Source organism: Aphis gossypii, chromosome 1, assembly GCF_020184175.1.
Source record: "Aphis gossypii isolate Hap1 chromosome 1, ASM2018417v2, whole genome shotgun sequence".
NCBI lineage: Eukaryota > Metazoa > Arthropoda > Insecta > Hemiptera > Aphididae > Aphis > Aphis gossypii.
In genome coordinates, this window is record NC_065530.1 from 36,478,539 (window position 1) to 36,491,043 (window position 12,505).

Consider the following 12,505-nt stretch of genomic DNA (forward strand, 5'->3'; position numbering starts at 1 on the left):
TACGTCAAGTATCTTTGTGTAGATTAATAATAAAACTCCTACAAAAATGAATAACCTTAAAATAAATTAAGCAATTTGTAATTGCTCGTGAATTTTCATAAACGTAATAAGTAATGATCTTTAAAAAATCTTCATAGAAAAACATTTTTAGCCGATATTTTATTACAATGACTCCTACTATATTATGTAAATGATGAATGCATTTATATATCAGAGATGGCCATCAAAGAGTACTTTGTGCGTCATGTGACACAAGTGTCACTCACATATAAGTGTTAAAAAAAGATACTTCGATAAACTTTATAAAAAATGTTTGCTAAAAGAAAATTAACCATAAGTACTTTAATAATAAATAAGTAAATAAACACGGTAAACGGTAATATAACAAACTACACATTTAAAATTCAATTAATGTTTTGGCGTTGCATATTGTTATAAGCTCTTTACATTTATCTCTATGGATAAAAGTATTTTAATCAATTTTGTTTAAAATTGAGTTTCTAACACACTCAAAATGGTACGATACACACTCGAAAAATGTGTTCTATTTTACTTCTTTTTTTATATTTAGATAATTTAAAATAGAATTGTGTACATCGCGCATAAGGTTTATTATTTTTTTTTTTATGTAAATTTAATAGGTTGGTTATATGTATTTTGTGTACAATAATGGAAATGCATGCACGCAGTTTTATTAATTAAATGGAATTTATTTTAGAGGTCAAACATCAATCACATAAATGATAAAAAAAAAAAAAACATTTTGAGTACTTAGAGATTTTATAGGTATTTTGTTATGCAAACCATAATATAGTATTTTATATTTTGAGTGATTTCTGTTAAACAATTTGTATTTAATTCAACTTACCGTATTACTAACAGTAAAATAAATAACTTTAATAGCAATATAAATATATTATTAGAAATTAGTTACCTTGTTCTTAAAAAATATCTGATCAGAAAACCCTTCTCTCGATTACGATTAAGCGATTAAGAATTCATTATTTATATGAAGAAGATGAGATGAAAGTCATTAACATTATTTTTACCGTGTTTAAAACTAATGGATAGAATTATATACCTACTTCCAAATTAAAAAGAATTTCGTGTTTTTTTTTTATACTAATCATAACAAAAAAAAAATTTAATTACATTTATTCGAGATAATTTTACCGTCATTGAAAAGATGAAAACGTAAACATACATTCAAATTTAATAAATAAAGACCTTTAAAATAATTTTTAGGTTCTTAACAGAATTAAATTTTTTTTTTTATTATTCACTATTCAACCATTAAAAGGTGTAATATTCACAACAATTTAACAATGGTACAATGGAATGAATCGTTGTTTATATTTAAACAATAATAATAATTTATCATTGCTTGAATATAAATAATATACATTTTCTTCAATGCACATCATAATATCATTCAAACACCTAACCTTTTAAGTTAGTTTTATCTTTAGCTTTAAACTATTTACTTTAGATTTAAAAAATGTTATCAGTGAATCATGTATATATATAAATATATAAATACTAAAATTCTTAAAATTTAACTTTTTAAATTTCGACCAAATTGATGAATGTATTGGTTTTATAATTATGATTTTATTTTTTTACTTATCGACACCTTTTTAAGCAGTAAAAATGCTTCGAGTTTCAACTATAAGGGTAATTTATAGTAGCTGTATAGTATTTTAGATGGTCAAAAGTTAAAAATTCCCAATACTTTCAAAACATTTGAAAAAACCAAAAATTAATTAAGGAAAAATATTATAATTATATTACTATCATTTCTTACGCTAACTTTTAAGTTTTTTTTTTTTTTACTTTTTTGAGTAATTTATGGACATTTTAAATTTTAATTTAAAATTCAATATATGTTTTTATTTAAGCTATTTAAAATTATAATTATATAATTATATTTTATAGTTCTAAATACACAATAACTTTTTTAAAATGCTATGTTTCGATAAAAATTGATTAAACCTATTATATTATTATAATAGTAAAATAAATTATTACTATAATAGTAATATCAAAAACTAAATTACTTACAATATATACTATATAGGTACTTAGTGGTATTTGCTAAAAGACCGTCTTCGTTTAGAATCGTTTTTTATATATAATGATATAACATTAAATTCAAATTTAACACATTCATTATTATAATGATCACTGTAACAGTGATCGATTCGACACCTATTATACAGCAAATGGTAACCGTTTATACCGTTTTCCTACTTCTTTTTTATTATCTAATTTAAATAGAAAATTATCGATGCAAAATATATTATGTAATATTTAGATATTTGATGGATATAATTAAATGAGATTTTATTTGTATATGTTTGATTTATTATATGTATATTATATATATATTATAAATGTAATCATTTAATTTTTTATAATCACTAAATTATATGACTCAAAATTCAATATACTTATTTTTCTATTTTTCGTTTTTCAAATTATACATAGAAATGATTTTATTATTCACACAAAATGCCTAAATGTAGTTGGAATTTAGCCAACAGATTTTTGGATTACGCCCGATCTCTATTACCTATGATGAATATATATATTTCAATGTCATTTACATATAAAATTTTGGTTAAACTGGTTAATGGTTAAACCATTAGACTGATCTAATGGAAATTTTAAAATTATTAGAAAAATCGTTTTTTTCTTCATATTATCCAAAGTTTAAAATGAAAATAATTTTAAGAAACAAAAATATATTTATTATTTTTCAAGATGAACTAAATATTTATATTGTATTCGATGTGTACCTACATACTTAATTTATTTTATCTAACTAAATTAACTAATTTAAATAAGTAATTAAAACTAAACAAATAAAAAATGTAATAACGAAACTTATTTAAGCTAAAAATGATTTTTTAAATAGTTATTTATTAAATTGGCTGTATTATTATACATCAATATTATTAAATCTATTATTATTATTATTATATAATACAAATAATATTTATTACATTTTCTAGTACAACATAATAAGCAAATAGTAAATAGCAAAATATAAGCAAATATCAAGGGCTGACTATTCAGTAGAGTAATTTATGTACAATTATACGTATATTATATCTATTACATTTGTATTTATGTTGTATAAACATTTTCAGTAGTTAAACCATGAATGATATAGTATCTGACTTTCCCTTAAAAAAAATATAAGTTTAATTTTGAATTTTGAATTTCCATTACGTATGCTATTAAGTTAAACAAAAACCAAATTCTAAGCTAAATGAAAAAAATTATGAATGTTTAAAACTAAAGTTCTAATAATTTATTAATTCATGTTTCAAATAAACCAGTTTAAATACAGTTATTGACATATAACGACGTATATCCAATATCCATATTTACTTCCTAAATATTATATCTTACTGCAAAATATTATGTTATACTGCACGAAAATTGATCACTATAATTAATAGTTAATACTATCTATTTAATTTATTTATCATTTTATTTAATATTCACTGAAAATGTATTTAATTAATCATTAATTTAATGTTCAACTATTATAACAATTGAAATGAAAACTTTCACGCTTATTTACTCATTCAAGTCAAATGTATTTCGTGTTGTATTATGAAATTCAATTCTATCGTAGTTTTGAAGTTATGAACTTTTAAAATATACAATATACAATGTGTATAATATATACGAGTATATGTTTAATAACAAATATTGTGTTGTTATTTTTTATCATGAATAATAAAACAATGTTTATTTAAAAATATATGTAAAATAAAAAAAATATCCTATGACCTATGTGTATAATATACAATATTATATATAATTACGTAAGTACCAGTATAAAGAGAAAATCCAAAAAAATCACTAGCTACCCATGTTATACTAGTAAATACTTTTAGTTCATAATTTCTTGAGTACCACATATCATAAGTCTGACGGTGTTTAATGTATATCGTAATAATTTATGTTTAAAACAAATTAAAAACTAACGGGTATAAAAATGAAATACCAAAAAAGAAAAAAGAAAACATTTATCATTTAATATTATGGATAATGTACATGACTACTCACCACATTAATTGAAATAACCATTCTTATAATAAAAATGTATTTCGAGTTGTTCTAAAAAAGTTATTAATAAAATATACATTACTGTGCCACACAATTACATTCATATTCAGTGAAATTATAACAAACAGCAGTATAGTGATTTATCATTAAAATAATTTTTTTTTTTTAATTATTACAATATATTTTTATATCATAATTATTATTTTACAAAAACTGCTAAAATGTTATTTGACATTATATAATAATGAACTATTGAGTCTCGCCTCATTTTTTAAATACATAACCATCATTATTTACCCAGCTCCAGTCTATTATCTAAAACTTTCAATACTATTTGAATTTCAATAGGTAATATTTATTGAAGTTTAAAATATTAACATATTCAATTTGTACTTATAATTTGACTATCTTTATTATTTGAGTAATGCGTAAACAGAAATTAAAATATATTTATTTCAACATTGAATAAACTAAACGTTAATTAACACTCTAGTAAAGTAATTTTTTTTTCATTAAACTTTAAAAATATTAATTTTGAAATAATTTAAATAATTTCTTGGCCAAAACAAGCTTTACTGTGTAATAATTAATAAACATCTAATTACATGAAATCAAAATTTTAAATAAATTCAATATTCACATATTGTATATATTTTTAACAGCAATATTTTAATTTGGCAGTGTTATAGTTACTTTTATTATATTAAGTTATTTTATCAATAATCGCGATATTTTAATTCAAGTCAAAATCAATGATTTATATTGAGTTATATAACTTTTTTTTCTTTTACTTGCCTATATTCATAATAATATTTTGGAAAATAAACTCAATAACAATAACGAGAGAATTAGCTATAAAATATAAGTGACCATCAAGTGGTTACTTAAAAACTTTTATGAGAAAACGACTAGCTAACACTTATTTTAAATCGTACATAGCAGGGTCGAATGATGAACCGAAACCATTTGTTAGCCAACAATATCTGTTATTTCCACAAACATAATATTGTATGCATTACATTTATTGCCAGTATATTATACTCAACTGGATGAATATAATAAATATTTCGTAAAACTGGGTTACCACAAAACGCCTCTCTTTACTTATACCTACATATTATAATATACGAGAATGGAAAATGCGGTACTATGTATCATCGTATTAACTATCAAGTAACATAAATAAAACATTTGTTATTTACAAATATGTATGGATTATTAGGATATTTATAAATAATTATATATATAATATATACATATTATGTCAATAAAATAATTTATAACATAGTTGTGTATTTATTTTTCAGTACCTACTAACATTTATTTGCATTAAATGTTTTAATTTTAATGTTATATATTATTATATAATTTATTTTAACCGCCAGATTTGTTTATTGAGTTTCTTAATTTAAAAAAAAAATATGTGGATTATAACGTTATTACGTTATCTCGCAGAAAGGTTTAATATTTATATTCAAATTTTTTTATTGTTATAATTGATTATATACGACATAACATTATGTGATATTTCTGTGTTATAGATATATTTTAATCGCCTTTAACGAAATACTCAATTAAAATAATATTCATTAACAAATGAAAATTAATTCATGAATAATCCTAATTGAATATGCGATTGGGACTAAAGATTGATAAAAAAATTACTTCTCACTGAGAAAAGTAATGTCATAATTATTTTTCTTTAATAATATAATAACAAGATTCTCCAGTGAACAAAATCTGTATACTGTACGCATAAATATAAATATGTTTTTGTATTTATTAAATAGTGCATATTAATTATTTTATAATAACTTTTATTATTAAACCAAGGTTTCTAAAGGATTATATATACCATAGTGACAATGAGTATAATAACCACTGACAAATAATGACAAATATGTGCATGCGGTTGAATGAATGTTTAACGAGTTATATGACTTTATACGTAGGTGCCTACATAATATACGTCACATCGACATATATTAATTAAAACTATATCCAATAACTTCTAGCCCGTAGGCCAATGGCTTATAACCTATGATGTTTCTCATACAGTGAAAATTATGCTGAGACAAATCTCTCTTTGAAATTACTTAAACGTAAAAATGTATAAAAACTGTTATAATTTTAATAAATAGGTATCTTATATGACATAGTGATCATTATCTCTGGCCTCTGCCTTCCATTACTATTAGAAGATTGGGTTATTGATGAATGATTAAAAGTGATGGCACATAGTATTGGTAAAGTCATTCAGCATTGAGCTTTTCAAAATTATCTTAAATTATTCTAAATATTTAAGTATGTTTTTCTCAAAGCTAAATTGAATTAGCACTTACGTTAAGACGAATAAACTTCGAAGATAGTCTTGCATATCATCGGCCATGTTTACTGCACAAATTCCAACTCCTTCAAATTGTACTTTTATGTATGCCTAAAAAACACAATGGATAGACAGTTAATGAAATTTAGTTTATAAAGCAATTTAAATATTAATTAGGTACTTACACCCAAATCTAAATAATCAGTGTAAACGGGATATGGCAATACAATGCAAAATGCCACTATCCAACATCCAAAAGTACAGGCTAAAGGCGGCAGTCTCATTTTATTCGGATGTTTGAGATGTTTGTAACGATCAATAGCCATTAGAAGAAAGGTCAACATTATTACATGAGTAGGAACATCCTATTGAAAAAAAAAACATAAGTCATTAAAATATGTAAAGGTAATATAATTATTATTCACATCATTTTTCTTTTATATAAACAATGTTTTAACTTAAATAATAGGTATATTTTATAAATTTGTATAAAATTAAATAATATTTAAATTTAGTTAACATTTAAAAGTTGATACCTACTCCCTGTTATTAAAGCTTATGTCTGTTGAGAGTAGAAAGTCTTTTAAATTAATTATTTTTTACATTTTACATTGAATAATACGAATTTTAATAGATATATAATAGTCTCAGTTATAATTTTTTGTCGGATCTATTTCTTATCGTTTTTGTATACAGTAAACATCAAAATCTCTATTAATCATTTTTAAAAACAAGAAATTATGGAGAATTTTTAGCGTGTTTATTATTTGCTGTAAATTGTAATAATATTGATCATTTATTTATTTTAAGAAATATAATATGAATTATATGAATGTGGTATCACAGTTTCAACATTTTTGTTAATTTTGTCAATTTTATCAACAAACTTATTTATAAATATTTATTTATTCATGAAAATAAATACCTAACTAGAAAATAACTTTAAACTAATGGCCCATACGCACGAAGATATTATATTAAATAAAATAAAATAAAAATATATAAATAGTGATCTATTCAATACAATTTTATAATCTATGGTATAATTTTGAATACAAATTATTGTTATTTATTTTTATAAAAAATTTTGATACTTGATAACAAAATAATATCCAATTTTACACATGTCTGATTCGATAAAATATATAACGTGCTAAAGATAGATATGTTTTAGTAGTTGTTAGTTAGAAAGAGAATAAATATTATAATATAATCTTAAAATTATAACATTTTTCAGGTTATTCGTAAATACTTACTCGTATTTACCAAAATAAGAATTACTCTAAAAATTTCATATTTTACACCAATAAGAGATAAATTAAACACAAATCTGAAATCCTTAATAAGTTATTTATCAAATTTTCCGATAACTTTCCAGATAAATTTGTATATTCAAATATAAAATATATATGTATTTACTAATTATGTTTAATAAATAACAAACGCTAAATGTGTATCATTATATTATAAACATTGATGTCATATATTTTTCAAAAACATATTGACTATTTCTTAAGTTATCATAAATAATAAATTGTTTTTAGTCTTTATTGTACAAAAACTTTCAACCATAGTATTAAAAACATGAAAATATATGATATTCAAAAAAGAAATCATCACTTAACGACTAAATTGAAAAACTACTCGTAAATATTGTGCAGTATATTATAACACAGGTCAATATAATTCAAAGCAATATAACAAAAAATAAAATTTATATGGACTATCTGCAATTGTCAAAAATAAGGGTCATAAATAAGATTAGGTCGCATCTAATATCTCCAGTGAATCGAAAAATTGCTCGGTAACATTTGTTCTAAATTCCAATTTTCCAATTCCAATTATTTTTTCAATATAAAAAAATTATACTTCCAACTTCTTTACAGTTTTAATATTTATCGAAATTTTAAAATTATACAGATCAATTATCTTTCTTTACTAATATTGTGCTGAATAGTAAAGTATTATTATTATTAATATAGATTTATAACATAATGATAAATTATCGTATTCGAAAAACAATATTGAACGGAACTTGATTTGTTAGTTATACTTACTACTTGGTATTTATAATAATATGATCCTAAGATTCAAAGATTTGCTTCACCATAAATCCCCAATACTTTCTTTATTATAAAAAAAAAACCCACGTTCTTTTTTTATAAATCGTACTTTTAACATTATATACAATTAAATATAATTACAATGAAAATATTATGCATTATTATTATTAAAGACCAATAGACAATTAATTTTATCGATTAAAATTAAATCACATCTTTGCACCATTTAATATTTTATTACGATATAATTTACTTATGAATTCTTTGAACTTATCATGATAATTTAATATTATATAATCTATATTAGCAGTAAAATTGTATTAAATTATTATGTATTTATATATACCTATTATATATATATCGTATAACACAATTCATATAAACTTGACTAAAGGAGCACTTTTAACCTGGTTTACAAACTCGTAGACCAGGCCGAGAACGAGTAGAAACACTCAACTCAAAACTGGTGATATAACAAATCTTAAGAGATTAATCAGATTATTATAAATTAAATATAACCTTGTATTGTCAATTGGACGCACTCAATCACAGAATGATAGAAAAATAAGATTAATTCGCATTTTATTTTGACGACGCTATTTTAATAAGGGAAAAGTTATAAATTATATTATTGTAAAAGAATACAATATGAAGTGTAAAATTTTCAAAACTAGAAACCTGTATAGCTAAATAAATGTATAAAAAAATATAGGCAAAGTTTCAAGCTTTTGAAAATCTACAGACTTGTATTCCATATCAATATGACAATGAAATTTTTGTCATATTCAAAATTAATAGTTATACAGTATACTGCAGTTTAGTTGTATACAGTAAGGACACTATATTATTATACAGCGATTTGAAAGAGAGATGACTGAATAGAAATTTTCATAAATAAATAGAAATCATTATTTTAATTTTCATATAATTATACATATCTACACCCATTTATTATTAAATGAAAACTTCTCTCATAAAACTATTGCAAGGATTTTTGTTTTATAAGTTTTAAATAATAACAAAGTTTTAAAATATAATTGAAAATATATTTTTATTTATTAATTAAATTTTTGTACACAAAAATAAAAGAAATCATAGTTCCCAGGAAAATTATTCCAATGATTAAAAATGTAAAAACTAAAAATCATGGTCTCACCAAAAACCATCCACCCAAATGTGTCAAATTTAGTAACGATCATCTAAGAAAGATTACAATAAGCCTCAAACCTAATCACTTATTTGAGCTTCTGCAAGAAAGAGTATACGAATAACTTGAGAAGATAGCCGGCGCATAATGAATTCCAGAATTAAAAAAATGTATGTTATATAATAACAATTTCAGTATTTCTAAAAATAACTTAACCAATTTCACTATTCAAAATCCAAGTTCAAGTAATATAAACCATTTGAATAAACTAAATGTATATACTACTATATAAATAAGTAATCCTCCATTAATATTGACAATGAAAAATCATTACAATAAAATTATTTTCCTTCCTAGACGAGCTAAAATTTCTTATTAATCCATTAATCTCTCTTTTAACTACAGTTATTAAAAAGTAAATCCTTAAAAATTTTTAATAACATATCCAATATTTCCCGCTCATTTCAAATATTTGTAAATAAGTTATACTTGAACTCAGATATCTAAATAACTTACTATAATATTATTATTGTTATTTTTAATATATTATGTATTATATTATTATTATATTATCATATTTATTAATATATATTTGTAGAGTAAGAATTATTAATGGATATTTTCCTGATCAACTAAACCTTGTGTGTCATTTTTTTTTAATACGATTTACTTATTTTATTACTTAATATAGACTGTAAATAAAAAAGTAAAATTATAGTTTTTCAGTACACATCAGAGTATTAGATATTCAAATTTGCATGCGTGTATATAATATTATATAAAATATGAATATAAAAATGATCGCAATAAGTACCTTTGGGTTGCAAAGTTTTGTCTGTGATTGACAGTTTTATGATTCAAGTTCAAAACCCTTGAATATCGTATAATATGGTTCTGTGGTAGTGTGGTAGGTGTATATATACTTTGAACTATCCACGTAAATCATAGTACTTTCTTTGAACAAAATAATTATGTAAATTATTTGTTTATACATTTTGATCCTATCTGCAGGAATACGAGTATATCATAAAACAGCGCAGTCTGACGATTTTATGGACGTTTGGGAGCACTTCATTTATCCAAAAATAAGCTGACAGGTATACAAAAAAAAAATTCAGTATTTTATGATTCGCATCAATAGGTTACTCTGCTTATTCCTCTCAGAATATAAAATAAATAAAAACAAATTTTATTACATTTTCAGCATGATGCTTGAGTGAAAATAAAATACTAAGTTTAAAAATTCTATAATACGTATATTATATAAGAAAAAAAAAACTCAATTTAAATCTATTGATTATTAAAAAAAAATTATAATTAATAATAAAGTATTAACTCTAAGCCGAGTCCAAAATAAAAATTAGATAAAATGTAATTTTATCATTAGTTAATACATTATAAATTTAATAAAATATCTATTGTACTCAAAATATTGTAAACTATTTATTATATTATTAATTGTATATCAATTTGATTACTTACTCTTGTATAATCATACAAAATTTTAACAATAAAAAATTAATTATTCGAAACAATATTTTAAATATTTAATCATTAAAGTTATTAATACTTATTAGATAATTGATCTAACAAAATTATTATCAAATAATTTGCTTTTTTAAAACTGATATATGCTCAAAATACCAAATAATATAATCATTAAACTATTACGTCATACTTTGTTATATTATAATATAATTTTCTTTAAACCAGGCAAGTATTACTTATGATCATTGATCATCAATTCAATTTTCTGTAGAATTGTAGTACACACAATGCTTATCAATTTGCATTGAGCACAACAAAACTGTTTCTTACTATTTGATTGACACAATAAAAAATAAAGTTTAAAAGTCGATTTTTCTCCAGACGCCGAAAAAATGTCAATCAAAATCAGGGTCAGAAAACTTTAATATCCTGCCATAATACACTCTGTTATATTCACATCGAATGGCGATTTTGGTTACACTAAGTGCATTTAAGGCATTCAGCTATTTTTCTAATATTTTTTTTTCTAAATTTTTTCACGAGATTACACAACAAATTTTTTTTTAATTTAACAATTAACTTATGAGGAAGTTAGAGAAAATTATTTAATTAAAATATTTACGTTAACTAGATTTGTAAATTGACTCGCTCAGATTCGTAAGAGAAATAAACTGACATTTATATTATTTTTTTTCGTTTTTTTTTTTTTTTTTGAAGTCCAAAAGTTATTACTTGCATATATATTACTATAATATACGTGACTTTCTTATACAGTAGTATAGTTATATGGTTTTTAATTATATTTCAAAAATATTAATTTGAATACTAAGGTGAATACCCGGACAAACACAGCTAGTGATATACTCTATATTTTATTTTTAATTGAATATTCATTTCATTCAATTCACTCATTGGTTAGTTAACTACTATAACATATAATAGAAGTATCAATTATAAGATGAAGTTATTATTTAATAGTTTATTATTAGTATATAATATTAATTTAACTGTTGTAATCATGCAACGGGTAAATAAAATATCACATTAAATATTACAAACTGTAACGAACATCAGTGACGTACCATGTTTATAATATTAATTTAATGCATATTACCTATAAATAATGAAAAAAAAAATGTATTATTCTTATGTCGAAAAAAATATTAATAGTTCGGATTACTTAGGTTTTGTATGAAAAAAAATTATGCAAATCAAATGGGTTTTTTTACATTTCACTATTCGAAATAAATGTAACATGTGTTCCAAAATGGTTGGCGGCCATTACTAGGGTACAATTTCCCCACATTGCCGACATTTTAAAATTTTTTGACAATAATAGTGATGAATGTTCTCTGGAGGAAAAATTATGACACACAATCGTACAGTTGATAATGATAC

The 12,505-nt window shown here is 22.1% G+C and overlaps 1 protein-coding gene across 1 annotated transcript in view; it reads right to left on the reverse strand.

Annotated features, from left to right (window-relative positions):
* Positions 1 to 12,505, reverse strand: part of LOC114124990 (prolactin-releasing peptide receptor) — a 98,831-nt gene that overhangs the window by 36,260 nt on the left and 50,066 nt on the right. Inside the window, 2 exon segments of the mRNA XM_027988457.2 lie at positions 6,426 to 6,520; positions 6,595 to 6,774. Coding sequence (XP_027844258.2) covers positions 6,426 to 6,520; positions 6,595 to 6,774 — 275 coding nt within the window.